This window comes from Eptatretus burgeri, chromosome 4 (genome assembly GCF_056783735.1).
Source record: "Eptatretus burgeri isolate ZD-2024b chromosome 4, Ebu_testis_v1, whole genome shotgun sequence".
Taxonomy (NCBI): Eukaryota; Metazoa; Chordata; class Myxini; order Myxiniformes; family Myxinidae; genus Eptatretus; species Eptatretus burgeri.
The window spans coordinates 136,026,197-136,048,503 of NC_140964.1; the positions used below are offsets into that span (position 1 = coordinate 136,026,197).

Here is a 22,307-nt window from a genome sequence, read left to right on the forward strand (position 1 = left end):
GGTGATTGGGAAGTCGAAGAACCCGCGGCGTTTCAAAAATGTGAAGACCTTCCATGTGATGTACGAATGTTCACACAACTCTTGGATGACCGGTTCAATCTGGATTAACTGGTGGAAAAACTGGAACAAGCACCTGGTGAAGGAGGAGAAGAAGATTGTTCTTGCTGACAACAGCAGTGCACATGCTGATGTTCCTGGAGGACTCTCTCAGATCGACATCAGAAGTCTTCCTCCGAACACCACATCCATTATGCAGCCATGTGATTTGGACATTATTCGGGCCATGAAAACTTCAGGTACGAGATGTGTCGAGCAATCTTGGACATGCTTGAGGCCAATGGTGATCACCTGACATCAAACGAGGTTGTAAAGAAAATGAGTATGCCTGAGGTCTGAAAACATCAGGATGATGAAAAAGAAATCATGTTGTCTGGAGCCTGGTCCAAGGTCTCTTCAGGGACCATCATCAATTGTTGGAGGAAAGGAGGATCAATACCTCAAGAGGAAGAGCTGGATGCAGGTGATGTTGATCCTCCACCAGGAATGGCTACAGAAGAGTTCCAAACTTGGGTTTCCATTGACGATGAAATTCCGGTGACGCTTGGAGACGACAAAGAGGAAGATGAAGCGGTCTTGGAAGGAATTGTGTCAGAAATCAACGATGTGAATGTATCGGGTCAGGGTTGTGATGATGACGCCACTGAAGAAGATAATGAAGACGTCAAAGGCACTCCTTCAAATGCTGCAACGCGGGCTTGTCTTCACCGAGGCGCGGATTTGAATTCATGGAAGGGTTTGAAAAAATTTCAAGGTGATGTCATGGATCTTTTGAGGGCACAGCCCATGGTTCAGACAGACATTAGGCGATTCATTGATAATTCGGCCATATGTACTGCATTGTGCAATCTGTGTTTGGTTTTATTAATTACAAATTTGCCACCAGAAGAGTTGGCTTGAATCAAGCTTTTCTCGAGACTGCACGGGCTAAGTATTCTATGAATACCATCTCGTTATTCTTGTTGCCTTGTTCTTAAAAACCATATTATAAATTACAGTTCCTTTCCTTGTAGCCTCTCCATCCTCTTCTAGTTTAAAAAGCCCGAGTTCCATTTCAAAATTCGACTGTAAACCTTGCTGTCCCCTTTATTGCCAATTATTATGGAAACATTCCCTTTACTCCCAAACTGATTCCCACTGCTTTTCAAAGATAAAACTTTCCTGCCTCCACCATTCCTCCACAATAGGTTGACATATATTGTTCCACTCGAAAGTTGTATTAACTTTTCTCAACTCGGAAGAATGCCAGAAAACGTTATCTCACAGTCCTTTGTCTTTTGTTTGTGACCCAATATTCCGCAAGTATTTTTCAGATGTTCGGAGTAAACTATCCCGACGTGATTTGCTTCAACATGAACCACGACAACACGTTCCTGCTTTGACCTGATAATGCCATTTCACCATCCTTCAATGTCCCTAACTTCCGTTATGTCAAAAGAACACACAACTCTCTGTCCACAATCCTTCCTGCAAAAAGAAGAGCCATACACATTAAGAGTTTCACCACCAACAAAAAACTGTCTCCCAGACCTCATTCCAACCTGTCTCACTCACTCCACCCACAACCCTGCCTGCACTCTCAGCATTGCCTGAAATCACTCCACCCTCACTACTGCCACCACTCGATCCACCCATCAGAATTAAATTAATATGTATTAACCACAATGATTAATGAACATGGATGAACCACAAGGATGAGTTCAGACAGCAGAAAAGCATTTGCTGAATGGATTCATCAATCCAGGAGGATATCAACACGGATGAGCACGAAAAAAAAAAGGGTCATTGTACTGTGATCACGTGCTTACACAATTTCACATAAAGAGCGGTCCTGAACATCATGTTTTTACCTAAACGATATCATGAATCATCACAAAATTATGAATACAGGATCGAAGTTGTGAAATAACGCTGTCTGAAAGCCAAGAGGAAAAAAATGCTGAAACCACAAAAACCTTCATCTGATTGGACTTACCAAAGATACGTCAGGACTCCAACTGGCCTGTGGTGGGGAGTGGGTGTGATGGGATGGGAGGGGAGGAGGGGTGGACAGATGGGGGGTGGGGAGGGGGGAGTGAAGTAAAAGACAATTTACTCCATTTTGTTACTGCAGGAAAAACAATACGTGTTAAAACGAGTCCAGAAATCTCTCTTGTGGATTGCAGGGAATCGAATTGTCTTGACAGCAAGATGGATTGCGAGCATGATATTAGCCGACAGTTGTGGAGTTGCCGTTAGTGGATGGTTATTTAGTAAGATTAGTGACATACATAACTACTTTGCTGACAAACCTGAAGGCTAACTTGAAAAGCAAATTTTCTCCAACAGCAAATTCGACTGAAAACATGCATGTTAAACCGATTAGAGAATCGATATCTCACACCTGGTGTCGTTAGGAAAAACCTGAGCATAGCTCCCTCACCACAAGTCTGAAGCTGTGGAGACGGGTAAGTTGAGGGTTATCTCTGGTGCTACAAACTCGGGGAAACCAAAACAAGAGTGCTGTGAATGGCTGGGAATCACTTGCTGAGCAAAGCCAAAATCACAGATCTTTATGTTGTCACCAGTGGGGTGAGCCATCAGGATGTTTGAGGGCTGTGGTAATGGAGAAGCAGTCGTGAGCTCGTACCATAAACTACAGGGAGTTCCAATAAATGGCAATGCAACAGACATAAGCTGGTACTAAACAAGATGTGTACATCCAGGAATTAGAGATGAAAGCAATCCCAAAATGATCTCAAAAGACATTAAATCTAAAAGATATTGTTACAGATATGGAAACCATGTGCATTCAACATACAGATGTCCCAAAAGTCAGTAATGTCGTTAAGTATGTGTGTAGTCAGACCCCCTTCCTTTTGTCTAGTGGGAGAATCAAAGGCATGCGTTGCGATTTCTTTGAGTTAGGTTATTACATCTAACAAGCCATCGAACAACCATCCCATCTGCATGACCCCTCGGCCCATCACGATCCACCACCAACCAGCTGCCTTCTCGCACCCTGACGTGCCAAGGCAAGATCTCGCGGTTCCGGTTTCTCGGCTCCCACAAACGTTGTAACTCTTTCACGGCGACCTTTGAACATTGATACTGTTCCTCGTCAAGTATGAACCCCGCGTGGAAGAGTGGCTGGGGTTTCCCGGCAGGGGCCGAGGCCCCGCCCCGGAAGGGTGGGCCGTAGGACCCTGTCCAAAGATGGACAGCGAGGTGTGTTTCACCAAGGGCCCCTCCCCATAGAGGAAGGTCGATAAATTCCCAAGCACTCTCTGAGGCAGTTGTTGTTTTTTTTTGGTGGGTTTTTGCTGTCACGAAATGTTTTTTTGTTTTTACGGAGGGGTTACAAAGGCTGCTACGAAGGGGTGGTAACAGTGGTTGTTACGAGGGCTGTCACGAGGGTTGAGCAGAAGGTCGTCGAGGTGGCAAATGTGTCTCTGCTGGCCCTCTACAAGGAAGGAAAGAGCGACCCCGATCCCCCTCCGTGGACCCCGGCCATTCACCACCCGAGCTCCGCCACGAACCTCGAGTCCCACATGTGCGACTGGGGCCCAAACCGGCGACCAGTCAGGTTCCGCAGCACGGAGTACCCCCTTTCTCTGACTGCCAGGTACCCATCCGAACTTTGACCACCAGCTTGTCTCTCTCCTCAGCTGCGAGGGTCCAATAAAGAATTCTGGGTTTATTTTCATTTGTGTGTGTGTCTGCGTGTGGTACCGTCTTTAAGTAGAACTGAATGTGTTTTTGGATCATTGTAAATATTCCTTGCTTGCATATTCACATTAAGTCTTGCTTTGTGTCTTCATCTACTGTAAATAAATCATCACAAAATGTTCTCAGTCCGTTTCCGTCCATTCTTGCATTGATCCAGCATGGTTTGGATCTGAGTTTAGCCGGATTTTTATCCCCGATAATCCGTTCATTCCAGCCGGCACGGCTTTGGCAGTTTCCGCTCGGCTGCACCCGAACCGGAGTTGGTAGTCGGTAATTGGAACTCTACTGCAGTCGGTAGAGTGACACGGTTCAAGCAAGACGTGCGAGTGCGTGGTTTCCCCGGTAGTCGAAATCGCGTAGTTAATTAGGTAAATTGGTTATAGACAAATAGACCCAATGCTACGCGGTTGAAATATTGGTGACCACGGTCGGTTGAGTGACCCGCCGCGTCACGGAATTATCCGGAGTGACGGCCTACAATTCAGGGGAGTTTAGTGGGAGACGACGCAAGCTTTCCCCACCTTGTGGTCGTTCTCACCGACGACCCCCAGCCCACAACAATATTTCACAAATTGGTTGAACCATGGTCAATTAGGGAGAAGGCAAACCAATTAAAAAGTGAGGTGAGGGGTGGGGGAGATGGCTGCCCAAGTGATCCGCTGTGTTTGTTAACACGAGATTGGAAAGAAAATTCATTATTTTCAATGGAATCCAAAGAAAGGTAGAACTTAACTCACAGTCACCTGGCAAGGTCCATAAAGTGCATCTGGGATCGAGTCACATTTCCATACAGTAATTATCTCGATAATAATCAGAAGTGCATATCATTCTTTAGGTTTACCTTCTATACATATGCATTTCACTGAAATGTTTGGACCTGGCAATATTAAGATGATCAGAAATCAAAATGCATTCTTTAAATCAATGCTGAAAAGTTCCTGAAGGGATTGAGATCTGTGATTGTCGTTCTGTTCTTGCATATGGCAGCTTGGCTACCAGGTAGATATCATTTCTTGGAAACACGGCTGTGCCGCTAATGCTGTGCATGACCAGTACACTTGTACTCATTTCACTGACCTCAAAAGGATGACAGGCTGAGTCAACCCTACCTGGTGTTAATTCAGCAGCCAATGGGACTCAAACCCAGGACCCTGGGATTCTAAGCCAGCTGCCCAAACCACTACGTCAACCCTAAGCTCGTGATTGTAGTGACCAAGGAAGCTTGAAGACAGTCTGTTTCTCAAACCACCCATGCAAAATTCTGGCTCATTTCATTGGTGTATTTTTATCTCAAAAACAGTTACTGCAATGACCTGAATAAAAATGATGCTCTTCTGAAATACAACAGACATGCACCTGTGGCACCAATTCAAAATTCATTCAAAATTTGACAACAAATTCATAAAATCATAAATTCTCGAAAAGAAAAATTCATAAAATTATAAATACATTAAAATATATATATTCATAAGATTGTATATGCAATAAAAAATTATATAAAATCATTGAGAAAAAAATTTAATATTCATAAAATCACAAATTCAGAAAAAAATTCATGAAATTCATTGTAAATGCATAAAAAATTCATAAAATCATATATTCTGAAAAAAAATACAAGTTCATAAAATTATAACTTCATTAAAAAGTTCATGAAGTCATAAATTCAGAAAAAAATCATAAAATCAAATATTCATTATAAAAATTCATAAAATAAGAAGTTCATAAGTTTTCAAAATCTTAAAGTTATAAATTCATTTTTAAAAATTCATAATATCAAGCATTCATAAAAATGAAAAATTCATCAAAAAAAACATAAAATCATTAATTCATTTTTTTTAAATCATAAAACTATTAATTAATTAATAAATTATACAATCATAGATGAATTTAAAAATCATAAAATATGAATTGATTTTAAAAATTCATAGAATTGTAAAAAAAAAAAATTCATCCATAAAACCATGAATTCAGAAACAAAATTCACAAAAATGTAGATTCATTTTTAAAAAGAATTGTTAAAATCATAAATTCAGCAAAAAAACAAAAACCATAGAAATGATAAATTCATTAAAAAAAATTGATAAAATCATAAATTCAGAAAGAAATTCATAAAATCGTAAATTCATTCTAAAAAAAAACTTCATAAAATCAGAAATTCATTTTTAACAAATCAAAAAATCAGAATTTCATTTTAAAAAATTCATAAAACAAAATTAATTTTTTTTAATTTGTAAATTCATTAAAAAACAATCATAAAACTGTAATCAAAATTTTTTTTTTAAATAAAACCAGCAATTTATAAAAATAATGAATAATTTATAGAACTATGAATTCATGAAAAATAATTCATAAAATCGGTAATTCATTAAAATAAAAAAAATTCAAACTATGAACTTATTTTAAAAATTCATACAATGTTTTAGTTTAAAAAATTCATTTGATTATAAATTCATTTTTAAAAATTCATAACATCATACATTAATTAAAAAAAAAAAACACAAGAACCATAAATTGCCTTTTCTAGCAGAATTTGTCTGCACACAACTGTCAACTCTAAAAGTGCTGGAACATCACATGATCATCCGAATGTACACACCTTATTCAAAACAGTGCAATGTAATGCATACTGTGTAGGGGTTGTACACAAGACATAATTCAGTCTACGATCCAGGCAATACTTCTTCCAGTTCCTCAATCTCCACATCGAAAAATACAATCAGTAATACTTCTGATTATCAAATTAACATTTGAATTGCAGGAGAACAAGCCAAAATGTTTACCTTGATGTCCAAGTGCATGACGTCACATCCGTGGATATATGCAAGTCCTTCCAGCAGCTGTCGGATGTAAATGGTCACCTGTGGTTCATCGGGGATGACAAACCAGCTTTAGATGTAAAGAAACATAACACATGCTTTCATCTGTTTTTGTTAATTGTTAATACCTGATAAGTGATAATGGTCACATTTAGGGAAGAAGTTCTGCTGAATTTTTCTGCTGGATTATTGGTCATGTGTCTTTACAACCTCACCAAAGAATGAGCATATTTTATCAAGCAAGTATTTTATCAAACTGGGTGATTTATGAGGATTAATGGATATGGATGAATCCTATACCCTTTACAGATTGTCAGCGACTGTAGAGGCAGCTTCCTGGGTAAAAGACGACATTGTGTCATTTGGCATCATCACCTTTCTAACGGTAATAGATGGGACGGGAATTTGGAATGTGGCCAAGGTGCCGGCAACGGCCATCTACTCTTTGCAAAGACCATAGGATCTTCAACTTCCACTAGCACTACAGCAAAGAATGTGGGATACCGTTTAAATACGAAACATGAGGGTACGAGATCAAAGTCAGGTCAGAAATCAAACCAGAAGTCAGAAGAAAGGTGAGTGTGCTACATCTGAGCTATCCTGCCAACCAAAAGGGTTGCCTAACTTGTAGTTTATTTATTTACCAAAAATGCATCGAGTTTGTGATTTTCATTGATATAACTGTTTGTGGCAACCAATAACAAACGTACATCACTTTCGGAGAATTCGGTTTTCTTTGACAGCCGGTCCAGCATCTCTTCATAACAACTGTCCTCATAGGGTAAGGAAAACTGCACGAATTGGACAGTAATAATAATAACTTATAAGTGCACTTTATAACTGCAAGCAGTTATGGCCGGGTACGAAGCCACCCTGCTTTGATCAGACACCTGATCCTCGATGTCATTTTTATCAAATAAAATTCAGAATGGGTGGGTCGATCACATCTTTAAAGTTTCACATTCATCGTAAAAGGTTTTTGTTAACCAATGCGGCTGCGAGACAATATGACCGATGATGTTGAAATTTTCAACCAATATTCCCCATGCCAAGTCAATCAAATTAAAAAAAAAATTCTTTCTCTGAAACCGCTTCACCTAACCATGCAATACTTTCCAAATATGATCCACTACCCTTGGTGCACATATTTTGATAACAATGATGTCATCAGTGATGTGGTGTGGCAGCCAGCCACATTGGTTTCAAGGAAAAATATTACAAAAATATTTTCTGAAACCGATTAACCTGTCGATGTGAGACTTCACATATATGATCTACTGCCCTTGCTGCGTATATTTTAATAATGATGACTTCATCAGTTATATGGTGTGGCAACCACATTGGTTTTAAGGAAATAATTAAATTATTATTTATTGGAAACTGCTGAAGCTATCAATGCGCCATTTCACAGTATGATCCACTACTCTTGCTGCATATGTTGTGATACGTTTCACATCGATCGATAAAGTGGTTTCAGAGAAGAAGGTTTTTCAAGGATTGGTTTTGAAACTAATATGGCTGCCAAATGACATGACCTGTGATATCATAAATTTACACTTCACGACCTATTGGTACTGTATTAAGTTTGTGAAGTTTTGTGTTGATTGAGCCAGGTTGGTTTTTCAATTCAATAAGCTGCAAACCACATGACCTATGACATCATCATTTTCACACTTTCTGCAGCAATGGTGTGAGATAATGTGTAGAGTTTTGTATCGATAGATTAAGTGGTTTCAGAGAAATTGTTTTTTCAATATTTTCCTTCAATCCAACATGGCTGCCACACCATGTGACTAATGATATTTTAGTGCTCAAACTTTAATCACCATACCTAGTTAATGACACATAATGTTCTGTATTGATTGGTTGGGCAGTTTGAGAGAAGATGCTTATTGAAGGTTTTTGGGTAAATCCAATATGGCTGCCAGACCATGTAACATATGACATTAAAGTCATCAAACTTTATTCGCCATGGCTCATCGATCATTTGGGCGGAGTTCACTTCAATATCAAAAGCGGTTTTGGAGAAGAAAATTTTGAAAGGGTTTATTCAAAAAAACTATGGCTGCCAAACCACATGATGGATGACATCATATATTTAATTTTTCCATGCAGTTCGATCACAGATCATGGGTTTAAAGTTTCAGATTTTTAGGATAAGGATTTCGATTAAAACAATTATGGCTGGTCGACCACTTCACCAATGACATCATTGTCATCAAGTTTTATTCCAAACTGGAAGTAGATGACAAGTGCCAAGTTTCAAAAAATTTTGTGCAGTGGTTTCAGAGGAATAATTTTTAAAATAATGTCGTTTAATCCAAGATGGCTGCCATATCACATCATATATGACATCACAATTAGAATTTTAAAGAATTTCCATTGGGGAGAAGGGAGGGGGGGTCGCTCCTTCCCTGAAAATTTAATGTCAATCAAACAAGTGGTTGCTGAGAGAAAAAAAATTCCAAGAAAATAATAGAGCAAAAAAAAAAAAAAAACGGGATGAAGAATGATAATAAAAGTTTTAAAATCTCAACAAAAGCAAAAGGCATCAGCCTGTAAAGCTTTGGTACCCTAATAACAATAATAATTATGATTATAATAATCAACAAAAATCATTGATCTATCCTTTTTAAATGCTGAACGTCAAGCAAGGAAGCAGCACGGACCATTTTAAAAGCATTTGGTATGACTCGGGTGGGGTTTGGACCACCGACCTCCCACTCAGAACAAACACTCGAACCATGTTACACAAGCCAGTCTCGTCATAAATAGACGTGGTAACACAGTTGTACAATCTAAATATCTTATAAATAATATTATAAACACGAGTGCGTGCCCGTACGTGCGTGGCTGTACGTGCAAAAAAAAAACTTTCAAACCACGTGCCAGAAACAACAACCACACAGGCCTTTCCTTTGCGCTCGCGTGCCCGTAAGTGCATGGCTATACGTGCAAAAAATGAAAATGAAAACTTTCAAACAACCACACAGGCCGTTCCTTCGCTCTCGTAAACGACGACTGGATTGGAGCATTGTGTTTATCTATAAATGCGCATAAGAAATCGAGAAATTATGAGAATACAGTTGTCATGACTATCCGGAGGTGCGTACGTTGTAACCCGTAATGGGGAACGCGCTCCAACTTGGCCATAACTTGGGAACCACTTGTCCGATTAATTTCAGACCTTTTGAAAGGCAAACAAACAGAGATTGCTGGAATTATAGAAAGATAGAAGATAGATACTGTGGGTGCAAAACGCTAAGCAACGTGTCCTGTCATTGGTAACTAAATGGCGTCCTTTCCCCATCGGCCACGCCTACGCAGCAACGTGTCCTGTCATTGTTTTGGTAAATAAATGGCCATAACTTGGGAACCACTTGCCCGATTAATATTAAACCTTGAAAAGGCACATCCTCAGGTCCCCAGCAATATAGCTGGCAAGTCTCAATTAGATCGGACCAGTGGTTGTCGAGAAACAGCGGTCACAGACACACATACACACACACACACACACACACACTCTGCTGAAATTATAGAGATATGGAGGTTTAAAAATAATGTATAACCGATTTGCATGACATACATTTTCCGATTTGCAAAAGATAGCAATGTTGGGCGAAACAAAACATTATAAGAACCATGAAGGCGAACAAACCTGAGATCGTTTTGAAGGAAAAGAACAACAAACTGTGCCAATAATGTGTGTCCTGGCGAAATTCTTCGCCATTAGATTAAATGAGACATAAAAGATAACTAGAACGGTACTCGGTGGAGCACATCCCTCCACCAGTCTGAACAGTTTACATTTTGAATCATACTGATTGGCCGGATCTGGATTCGGACCTGAACCAAAATCTAATTGGCTTTTTATTGTCACCGATCCAACTCATCCAACAAGTTTCGTCTGAATCCGTCCATAACCTTTTCAGACATCATGATCAATATCGCTTTTAGCCTGAACACTCAATGGTGAAGAATCACTGAGAAAATGTATAGTAGTCAGATCCGGTGCTGGATCTTCACCAAAATCTAATCATTTCATTGACATCAAACACCCAACTTGTTCACCAAATTTCGTCCAAATCCGTCCCCAAACTTTTTGAGAAAAATCCAAGACTAGACAGCTTGGAAGCAAGCAGGACCCCAACTGACCCTCACCCAACAGGACCCCAACTTATCCTGTATTTCTTCTGCAGCTTGTGATGATAAACAAACACCAACTTAGAAGGAAAGTACTCAAGTACCACTGTAATAAGCATACCTTTGTGAATCCTGAATTTGTCCACAATCTCCTTTGGTGAATGGAATATTATATTGGCATTTCATCACTTCACTCCAAACCTCTTACTCAACACCAAATTACCGAGTGGACCTCATAATTATCCCTCAACCTTCAGATGATGAATATGAACAAATATGACAGTGACTGAGTAGATACAGGTCAGAGAGGATGATAAGAAGGCTGTCGGGAGTCTGGAAAGCATTTCGCAGCGAAGACAGTCGAAGATGTGGACTTAACCGGCGAAGGATCTGCAGCTCCCTGAGAGCGACTGCCCGTCGAGCGTTGCAGCAAGGGATAAATTTTGCAGCAAATTCCTCCCTAGTTGACCTTGCCATGACCAACCGCACAGTTGCAAATACACCTCTAGGATGAGAAAGAAAGAACAGATGATTTCAGTTGTTAGAATTTGATTTTCATTGTGAGAAATGTCTTAAGGCAATACATGACTTTTTAAAATGATGTAATCTGCCCCCAAAATTCTCAATACGCGTGCGCAGCAACCCCGGGAAACTTGCATGTTCGGGATGAAATAAAATATATTGTCGTGGCGCTCGCAGCCAAGGTTCAACCCCTGACCCCAAATTGTGGTGACAGGCGGTGACAATACTGCCAGCCCGGATGGTCGAGCTGCCCCCTTGGAGGCCTACAGCCGAGACTCTCGGAGATTAATGAGTGCGCGCGGGAAAAGGGCGCAATGGCGGTGTGACAGGGGCACATAAATGGATGCACAGGGGGATTCAAACTCAAACCCCATGACAATTACATGGATACAGATACTTAAAATGAACACATTTAATGAAAATAGACAAATATTTACAAGGACAATAATCAATGTAATAATTATAAATACGTGAGGCAAATTGAAGTCGAAGTCGAGGCGCCTTTACACACAGACTTCAATAGAAACAAGAGAAAACAAAATAAAAGAAAACCCTTTCTTTTATTCTTGGATTTCGCTTGGCCCAGAGATGGTCTTTGTGGAACTTGCAATCAAGGCACTTCTATTTGCATGTGAAGATGCATGCAAAATGGCGCCAAGTCGCCTCTCTCGTTGCGGGACAAACATTGGAGCATTGCGTTTATCATGGTTATTTATCATTAAGCAATTTGTGAGCGGTACTCAACACCAAGGCTCAGAGACCCTGTGCAGCTGCGTTGTGCATCGATTGTCCTCACTGACCCACTATTTGTCATACACGAGGCTCGGGGTCCGTTCCTCATGACCCAACCAAGAGACAAAGGCCAGCATCTTGCTTCACCAAGTGAGCCAAATCGCCTCAACACATACAAGAATCGTGCTGCCTTCTTCACGTGTCAAAGGAAAGCCAGCCGTAAAGCCCTGTTCTTGCAGGCCATCTCCTAACTACGTTCTCTCTCGACCACGTACGTCCTTCACTCCGCACTCTTGCCTTCCTTACACTGACCTTGTACGTGCACTCTCCCGATCTCTTGCCTCTGACTGACATCACCCCAAACCACCGTTTCCTCCTCCGGGATGTGGCTTGCTCGCACGAAACCTGGGAAGGCGGGGCCTCCGCCCGCTCGGCACGTCTGGCTACTTTCTGATGTCACGCCCATCAATCATCAACCTCGGGGACGTGACTTAACCCACCGTCACCCTTGGAGGCGGGGGCTTCTGCCTGCTCGGCATGTTTGCTTGTTTGTTATCGAGGTTTTGGTTATAAAAACAGAGGGAAAAAGTCACAGGGGGGCATTTACATACTGGGGAAACTTATTCTTAATCCTTATCTAATTAACATGGCATCAGCCCCCCTCCCCCATGTGGTGACACAACACTTAAGCTCACATTTTCCCTAATTATTTACATCGAGATGTCTCCTACACGTCCACAGACCAGACAACTCTATTCAATCCTAAGTTCCCGATTAAATTCTCCATGTACCCCCACGACCATAACAATATTGTGTCTGGGATAAGGATTATGCCTTGTGTTGGCTTAATGGTTCAGGTGGCAGGCTTGGGATCCAAGGGTCTTGAGTTCCAATCCTGCTCAGTTGTTGAATTAATACCAGGTGCGGTAAACTCGACCTGTCATCCTTCCGAGGTCGGCAAAACGAGTGCCAGCATGCTGGTATACTGTGTCGGAGTGGTGACCCGTCCAGGATTGTGCACAATAGCCAAGGAGACTGCCTCGGCAGCAACCAACGCTCTGCACGGAGCATGGTCCCAATGGATGGATAAGGATTGATACCTGCAGTGGAAATAGATTTCTCCAAAATTGGCCTAATGGTTTTAAGTGTGATAATAAAAGGGACATGTCGCCAATTAACTTGAGAAGTAAAGTTTTTACCATATTAGTTATTGTCATAACCCGATAAATGGGAAATGTCCGATTCAAATACAACATGATTATTTCATTTATCTGCTTTACGAACATGTATCTATTTCGAGTACATGTTTCCATTAGCATTTTAAACAGTCATATATTTATTTCCTGTTTTGGATGGTGACCAGCCTGCCAAGTAAACATTGGACCCCTTTACCTTCCAAATAATCTCATATATTAATGATATGCTGGTGTCCGATAATCTCACCCTCTCCACTTTTGCTTGTGATAAAAGGAACTCAAGATCCATGCATTATGAGGAAAAGAGGATAAAGTGTGTCACTTGTTATTGTGCAACTGAATTTCCTCTCTTCCTCCATCATGATACGTATGTATGAAATAAATGGTTCGGACTGTTCAAGAGGAATTGAATCCTTCGACACCTGAAATGACTCACAAAGTTTCTTTAAGAAACCAAAAATACTGGGAAAAGTACCTGAGATAAAGGGCTGTGCATCTGCACAACCGAAGACTTGGATACCTTTCTCATCTCACCGAACAGCCGGGCAGTTGCTCGTACTGCAAGCTCCCAACCATGTGGGTCAGTGTCAGGCCCGAGTGGAGGGGCGTGTGCTACAAAAGCCCCCCCCCCGAAAGGATCACTACCAATGAATGGACTGTATCTGGATTAGATTCTTCCGAACACCGATGCGAAGGACATATCTGGGGCTTGTGAATGTGCACGGTAAGTTTTAAATTATGATATTTCATAGCAGTCATGTTGTCAGGAGGGTGGAGGCTCCACAGGAGCTGTGACAGATGTTATAAGTATTTGTGTTTGGTTCAGAGCCCACAAGAGAAACTATACCAGATTTTTGCATGGATTGCTCAAAGTTGAAGTGCGTGTGCGTGCGTGCGTGCGTGCGTGCATGCTCTATCCACAGCTGAAGCGAGAATGTATTAACAAGAAATGATATGAACCCGACACTTCTCATCCACAAATATTTCCCATCTTCCGACGAGTCCGATTTGGATTCAGGAACGGAACAATTATAGTTAACTATTTCGAAATTGCCACTCTTTCGTCGAAATGATGAAAACTATGTTTAAAAGACAAGTTGAATCACAAATTTCGTGCCGGCATTGGCAGGTTAAAACTGCCCGTCGAGGACATGCGTAAAAGGCCTCATTTAGTATTCATACGTCATTTTGAAATTCGCTTATTGCACAGACATCAGATATTTGACGCGAAGTACTGTTTTCCAGATTAGGGACATAATGAAGCTGTCTCTTAGAAAATCATACACTGGGTGGTTTGTCATTGCCTTATCAAAAGCATTCAGCGCAGGATTTCAGAAATCAGTCAGGGTGCTGAAAAACAATGGCCTACCCTTTTTAAAATGTGCCATAAGATGATGTCCTAAATTGAGTGGTAGCAGAGGATCAGGTAGCTTAATGTCTCCATTTGTGGTGTGCGAATGTAAAATATGAACCATGAATGTCAAGACTTGAAGATGTTTCTGCCATGGAGGCATGAACTTCACCTTTTTTCTCACATACATAGAAAGTAGAGGTTAAATTGGACAGCAGATTATATCTTTTAGCACTACAAAGTGCTCTGCAGAACCTTCGTTTAACAGAAATGGAGCACCGAAGAGGAAATCAAGATGGGATTTTTTGATTCTATATAAATTATGATCCTCACCGAAAGAGAGGGTGTTGCATTTGGGTCTGTATCTTTGTCTGTCTGTTTGTTCGTTTGTCCGCACAGAACTTTCGTGTTTTTGTTCGCAACCGCTTGGCGGATTGAGACGAAATTGCCACCATTGGTGCGACGACTCGTGAAGAATGGTTGAAGGATAATTATGATGTCATATATGTCACGTGGTGTGGTAGCCATGTTTGGAAAAAAAAAAAAGGAAAAAAACTTTGAACCTCTATCTCCAAATGGGGGAAAAATTGCTAACTTGGCAGATGGCAAGTCAGATGGGGGAGAAGTATGATTTTTGTATGATGTCATAATCACATCGAAAATTTTTGAGGGTCATCTTGGGATTAATTAGTTGACAGAAAAAACATTAATGATGTCATTGGTCATGTGGTTCGGCAGCCATATTTAAATTAAAAAAAAAAAAAAACCTTCAAAAATCTTCCCTGAAATGGCTCAACAGATCGATGGGAAACTTTACAGGTATGACCGCCTATCCATTAAGAACAAACTGATCCCACCTATGACATCATAGGTCACAGGGTTTGGCAGCCATATTGGATTTACCCGAAAACCTTCAAAAAATCCTCATCTTCAGAACGGTTGGACGCATCGAACAGAAACTTCACACACGTTCCCCAAGCCTTGGGGATACCAGGGTGTTTGCGAATAATAAACAGGTCACAAGGTCTTGCAGCCGAATTGGAAAGAGTGAAAATCTTTAAAAGATTATTACTCTTGAAACTTCACAATTATAATTGAGAAGCGATGGGGAATGCGTGTGTTAAATTTCAACCCTGATTCGACGCACGGTCTGGCAGGCATAGCTATTTAATTTTTTTCATCTGGGTTCTTTTATACTTTTGTCTTTTTTCTGAATAAGGTTCACTTGGCTGTGGCTTGGATGGGTTTGAGGGTTGAGGAGCAGCATTTGAAACCCGAGACCTATCAATGTTCCTCCTGATGACTTCATCTTTGCTTTTTGCTCGTTCCGGTTCCTTCTGATGACTCCAATGCAGTATCTATTTTATTCGGTCTTCCATTTGATTTCAATTGAATATTTTTAAAATCTCATTCTATGGTCAATTGAATGGTGGACCTGAAGTGGCTGAACATATCGAGGCAAAACTTTTCACGTATGACCGCCTGTCCATGAGGAACAAAAGGTTCACACATATGATGTCATTGGTCACATGGTTTGGCAGCCTGATTGGATTTACCCTGAAACCTATAAAATAAACAACTCAAATGAAGTCCAGGCAAGGGTCTGCAATCTCTGATTGCTCTTTTTTTTGTTGGACATTGTGTCATGTGACCATTCACATTACCTATAAGTGTATACATTTTTGTTCCCTGTCCCTACGACAAGGTCAGAGGGGTGAGGGACATGACTGTAAAATGAGCTCCGACCGACCAATCATCTGTCCATGTAGTCTTATGTTGTACACGATAATTTCAAACACCATTCAACATTATCTTTCATATTACACACAGATCTATTCCTCATCGCACCCAAAAGGCGGGGGACCCAGGGTTAGCTTCTTGTTTATCGTTATTGCTCCGGTGTGACTGGGCTTCCATGAACATAAGCTCATGCTTGCGAATTGTCAGAAATGGAGGTTGACAATCACAAGTTTTGAAACGTAAAACTTTTTTGTTCGGGGTCCTCTAATGGTCAGGGGCTCCAGGTAACTGCCCTGTCTGCCCTCTCAAGGCTGGCTGTGCTCATGCCCTCCCTCCCGTCCCCCCCCCCCACCCACCTGCTGCGTTTCTCACATCTGTAAACTCACCAAACCGGATTTTTACTCCTGACAAACTTTCCAACCATTCTCTCTTGTTCCTCTTCTACCTATATTCGCTCTTCTGATCACTTTCTTGTCAAGGGCAACAACTCTCTGGCTATTGTAAGAGAGGAGCCCCAATGATGCAAGATGTGGCTGTCTGCACATGCCAACTGGGAGGGACTTCAAACTGCCCTATCACAAAAGGATTGGACCACCATCTCCGCAGCCCGTGATATCGATTCCATCTGGGAATACATTCCCAAAGTCTATTTTCTCTCATGCGTGGGTTTATCCGATTGTATCCACGACTTCCCTATTCATCCTTCAGAATCTCGACCCTGGTATACTGAATCCTGTGGGGGAGGTGGTTGCAGTTAAGCAGCTTGCTTTCATATTCATTGAAAGATAACCTCACTGAGTGTACATTTCATTCTTGAAAAATAGTGTGTCCATCCTTCTGCTGTGGAATTCCCAAAAATCCAGGATTACTGCATACTTCAAAACTCTTTTGTTCCAATTTTTTTTTTTTTTTACATTTGTGCAATTGTCTTCTGGAGACTTCAATCACACTGCTCACTCCAAGATTTCACTTTGGCAATACACCGTCATCTCATCATCCCCCATCCCTACGCACAATCTTTTCTTCCCCATACTAGCCTAACCGAACACAACTTCTTCCAACTTGCAGGTAACTGAATTTTCTCCTCTCCGCTCTCACCTTTTTTGACCGAATGTTCATTCCCTCACTCATTCAGCTGTTGCTCCACTGTCACTAAGTTTCCTTTTTACCCTCAGTCATCCTGCAATTCCATCAGGCTGCATCTTTTATCTCCAAATCGACACTTCGCAAATGAATACAAAAGAGTATTTGACATTCATATATTCATCTTGTTCTAACTTTTTGGTGTATTTGGAATATTGTGACTATCCCTTTCATACAGCTTTCTGAATGCCCTTCTGAGCTCATAGACATAGGGAGGGACTATATTGGAAAAGCATGGACTTTGCCCATTATTCGTCCTCGAGCGGTTTCACCAGAGGGGACGATAGGTTTGCTCTCTGTCCGTCTGTCCCACCTGTGGTTTTTCACTTATATTCCTACACCCTTTCACATATTCAACTGAAACTTGGTACATGGCTTTATTATGATAAGTTATAGAACAAGTTCGAGTTTCTGGGTGTTTCGTCAATTTTTCTCACAGTTATGCCCTTTTTCTGGGAAGAGGAATTGCAAAGCTCGTTCCAGTCACATGACCTTAAGAAGGTCAAAATGGCCGGCTTAGTAAATTTCTTCAAAAATCTTCTTCTCCAGACCTACCCGGTCAGAATTCCACCAAATTTTGGTTGCAACACGGAACGTTGTTGCCAAATTTCAGCCGGATTGGCCCAGCGGTTTGGCTGGAAAAAAAATCGAAATAGGAGATGGACGGACAGACTGTGTGAGATGACAACAATACCATATCTGGAATTTAAATTAAAATTCCAGATAAGCTAAAAATCCAGGATATCAACTTAAAAGGAGGTTCAGGTGATTAGTGGTTAGGGTGGCTGGCCTGGGATCTGAGGGTCCTGAGTTTGAGCCCCGTTGGCTGCTGAATTAACACCAGGTGGGGTTGACTCAGCCTGTCATCCTTCCGAGGTTGGTGAAATGAGTGCCAGTGAACTGGTAATAGGGACACCGCATCAGCGGCATAGTCGCACCCCAACAAAATGATCACAAGTTTTGGCAAAGGTGGGGACACAATTGATTCCTCCATGACCTTTGCACCTGGAAGGTAATAAGACTATCTGACCTTCCAATTTCTCTTTTCACATCATACTCATCAACCATTCTTCGTGTTTTCTTCATCTTCTGCCCTCCTTTACCCCCCTTATTGCTTGTTGCTGTGGAAGAGAATAAATGACATCAGAATACATGCGAAGGATTGATGCTTCAAAATCTATCTTGTTGAAGAAACGAGAAAATTGTTTCAGTAAGTCATTATTAATCATAGTCCAGCAAAGTCATGAAGATGCACTCCTCCAAATTGTGAGGTTATTCTCAATTATTAGAGTTTGAGGTAAAAAACAAACAAACAACTCAAAACAAAGAAAATCATTGGTTTCCAGCCTAATAACTGCCCTGGTAACTACGAGATGTTATCATCCAATTTACCCCCCAAACTTACCTGCGTTCACGTTCAGCTGAGCCTTACACGCGCTTTCACCTGCCAGGTTGCGTACTCGGCAGGTATAAACGTCAGAATCTGCCTCCACGACGTGTGGAATGATCAGGGCGTGCTCATTACCTTCACTCAGTAGGCGAATGTGGTCGCTCTCCACCAGCTGATCAGCATCCTGACCGACGTACAAGCGACGCATCAAGAAGCTAAATAAGTGAGACTGCATGGTTTCTTCAATCATGTCAGACTTGAATTCAGTGCTAATCTGTGCTGGCTAAACACATGAAGGACGACCATTCATTGTAAAAAAAATAAAATAAAAAAAATAGACAACCTTGTGGTTTCATACCCACCTTATACCACGTGACCTTAAAAGGAGGGTTTCCATGAACCAAGACCACAAACCGCGCGGTCTCTCCCACAGACAAAGTTACATCTTCCATGATTTCCTGAAAGTGAGGCGGTTCTGGAGGTGAACGAGAAACCAAAAGTCGGTCATTTACAATGATCCAGTGCACATGCAGTCTTTGTAAAGGTACGTAATGTGGAATATACAACACGATATGACGTTATCTCCAGAAACCAGCCAGGTGTCACGTACCTTTTTCTGGTGGGTCGATGGCACTGCTGGCTTTGGAGGGTCTCAAGGTGAGTTCTGCTGATGAAAGGACAATTACAAACAGGTGTGCAGTATTTATATATATATATATGAATGAATATTTCACCTGTCATTCAATGCCAGACCTGGTCTGAAGGTGAGACAACAAGTGAAATGCAGCTCTGCTGTGGATGCAGTGCCACGCATTATGGTCAGAGGTATGAAATCAACTACAGTACTTGCTCGAATGTGAGATTAAACATTCATCAGCCAAATTAACCGTGGAGATCACGAGCCAGGAAAGCCGACGATCAATAATATCAAGATGCTTGACCAGGGGGTGAAACTCAGACTTGGCATGTGCCCTAAATTTGCGACAAAAATTATTTTCACCCAAGTAAGGTCAACATCGCAATAAAACCTTTCGAGTAAATCAAATCGATCTAAAAAAACAAAAAAAAACATGAAATAAGGCCACTTTCAGTGAGCTCGGTGAGTGCTGCGAGCCCTGTGACGTACGACGTGCACGTCTCGTGGAACAGACAAGTCCAGTGACAGATCCATGACGAAACCCGCTGCAGGACCATTTTTCATTCATGAAAATATTTATGACTTTGCTTATTGATGATCTGGCACCCAACTTTCCATCTTCTTCTTCGAATAAAAAGAGAGTGATCCTGCTCCACATCTTGCTATGTCAGCGTCTGTTTCGTGCCTGCAAAACTACTTCACTATAACTGCCCGAGCACTAACTTTTGACAAATGTTGTGATGAAAAAGAAAACCCAAAACAAAATCCATCATTTCAATGTCCTTTTTGATGATTTCCTTTTGACGAGTCATTTGTTGCATAATTACATCATTTCTAAGGTGTTTTCAATAATTATGACGATACCATTTCAGCTCCATCGTCGCCAGTTCCCGATTCGACGAGCATTTTCCATGGCAATCGACAGCTACCGTGTCAGGCTTTGGTTGCTGGAGGGTGTGTCGATACGGACACCCAGGAGGACTAAAAACAAAACCTGTCAAAGGGTGGAGGAGCTCCTTGTGAGCCAAAGGTCATCCATGTCCAGCATCCCAAACTGTGTCTGCAGACGGAGTCCTGCAGTCGGGTTACCTCTTTCGAGGAGGTTGGTCGCAAGATTTGCACTCCGGCCACCATAAAACACCTCATTTTCTGGAGGTATTTCAATTTCTGACTCGGTACGTTTCTTAGATCTTAAAGCCAGCCACCTCTTCACCGTGAAGCCAACACCAGGCTAATAACAATCCCCAAGTCCGAAGAACAAACACCATAAGGATCCACAAGATTGCACTATGCCGAAAACATCGTTCTCCCTGCAGCAAGTCAACAATTAAAATCGCAACTTCGAAATCAACACACCAATCAGATATCAACGATATCAACTTCTAAAAGTCATGTACACATCAACGGTTGTTTGTTTTTTGGTACACCATGTCGAGGCTCATGGAAGAGCTTGGATGCTGAACAGATCAGGAAGAACAGCAGACATGCATTGGGGTGGAGAAGATGGAAACTCCACGAAGGGAAAACTAGAAAATTGGAAGGAGGAGGGATTTGGGCGTTAACGAGGGAAGAAAAGATCATGGTTTTGGATTTGGGATGATCCGAGATGGCGGTAAACAGCTGTCTTGACGACCTGGAGGGAGGAACGAGACTGAAGAGAGTTTGGGAGTTTATTCCGCAGGTGGGAAAAAAAAAAAAACAAGAACAAATGAGTGGAGGTGAGCAGTGATCCTGGATTTAGGTCGTTTTAACAGAAGGGGGTTGATGGTGGACCGTGTGAGCTCCCAAGAAAGAAGCTTAAGCACGGAAAGAGCAGAGGGTGCAACACCAGAAAGGAGGTGGTGGAAGACAGACAGAAATCTGGAAGTGCCAGATGGTCCTTTCAGAGAGAGATAGTGAGAGTGTGAGATTTGCCAGGATTGAAAGACATGTTCCAAGTGTTTGACCAGCTTGTAATTTTTTTTCAAGGTCTGGAGAGAGGGAAGAGGCTGCAGCCCATCTGTCTGAAGGATGAGGGATGATATGGCAGCATGTGGAGTCATCACAAAATGGATAAAAAGGATTTTCCAAAGTCAGAGAGATCATTGATGAATATCAGGAATAGGACTGGGCCCAGAACACTGCCTTGGGGCACTCCAACCTTGACAGGGAGAGAGGAGGAAAGGATTCCGTTGAGCACCACACATTGGCTATGAGAGTAGAGGAAGTCAGCAATCCAAGAGTGGAGTTGACCTTGCTTGCCATTGGCAGACAGTTTAGAGAGCAAGGCAGAATTCCAAACTGTATCAAAAGCACAAGGTATGTCTACAGAGAGATATCCCTGATCTCATGTCTGACATTGAGGGCCTCCATCCATTGTTGGGTGAGTAGAAGTAGCATGTCCAAGGTGAAGAGTGACCTGGTCTGAAACCCAATTGATGATCTGAAATGAGGTTGTTGGAGAAAAGGAAGGATTTCAAATCAACTGTGATGAGGGGTTGCATGACCTTGATGATGCGAAATGAGCTGCAAGGTCTGTAGTTGATGGGATCAGTTTTTGCACGTTTTTTTTATGTGGTGCAGTGATGTTGGCAGATTTCCAAGCAGATGGAAGATGACCGAGTGAAAAGGGCAGAGAGAGGAAGTGCAAGACCAGAGCAGTTTTTTAAGAAAATGTGAGCTGATGCCGTCGGTTCAGTAGCAGAGTCAGAGTCAGAGTCGAGGATTGTAAGAGCCTTCTCTACCTTCTCAGGTGAAAAAGACAGAGTCCAGGAGCAGTTGGGCATGGCAGGGAAGGCTGGGTACCGAGAGTTAGGAGTTGGGGAGACAAGATTTGGAATCAAACATAGAATTGAGGCATTTGGCCTTCTCATGAGCGAAGTCAGCTGTGGCG

General features: G+C 41.7%; 1 protein-coding gene across 1 annotated transcript in view; it reads right to left on the reverse strand.

Annotated features, from left to right (window-relative positions):
- OBSCN (obscurin, cytoskeletal calmodulin and titin-interacting RhoGEF) overlaps positions 1 to 22,307 on the reverse strand; it is a 498,370-nt gene that overhangs the window by 80,922 nt on the left and 395,141 nt on the right. Inside the window, exons 95-103 of the mRNA XM_085876584.1 lie at positions 19,409 to 19,465; positions 19,161 to 19,273; positions 18,814 to 18,982; positions 18,439 to 18,529; positions 11,023 to 11,229; positions 7,292 to 7,349; positions 6,546 to 6,623; positions 2,480 to 2,652; positions 2,033 to 2,059 (exon numbers count right to left, since the gene is read on the reverse strand). Of these exons, the coding sequence (XP_085732710.1) occupies positions 2,033 to 2,059; positions 2,480 to 2,652; positions 6,546 to 6,623; positions 7,292 to 7,349; positions 11,023 to 11,229; positions 18,439 to 18,529; positions 18,814 to 18,982; positions 19,161 to 19,273; positions 19,409 to 19,465 (973 nt within the window). The remainder of the gene's footprint in view (positions 1 to 2,032; positions 2,060 to 2,479; positions 2,653 to 6,545; positions 6,624 to 7,291; positions 7,350 to 11,022; positions 11,230 to 18,438; positions 18,530 to 18,813; positions 18,983 to 19,160; positions 19,274 to 19,408; positions 19,466 to 22,307) is intronic.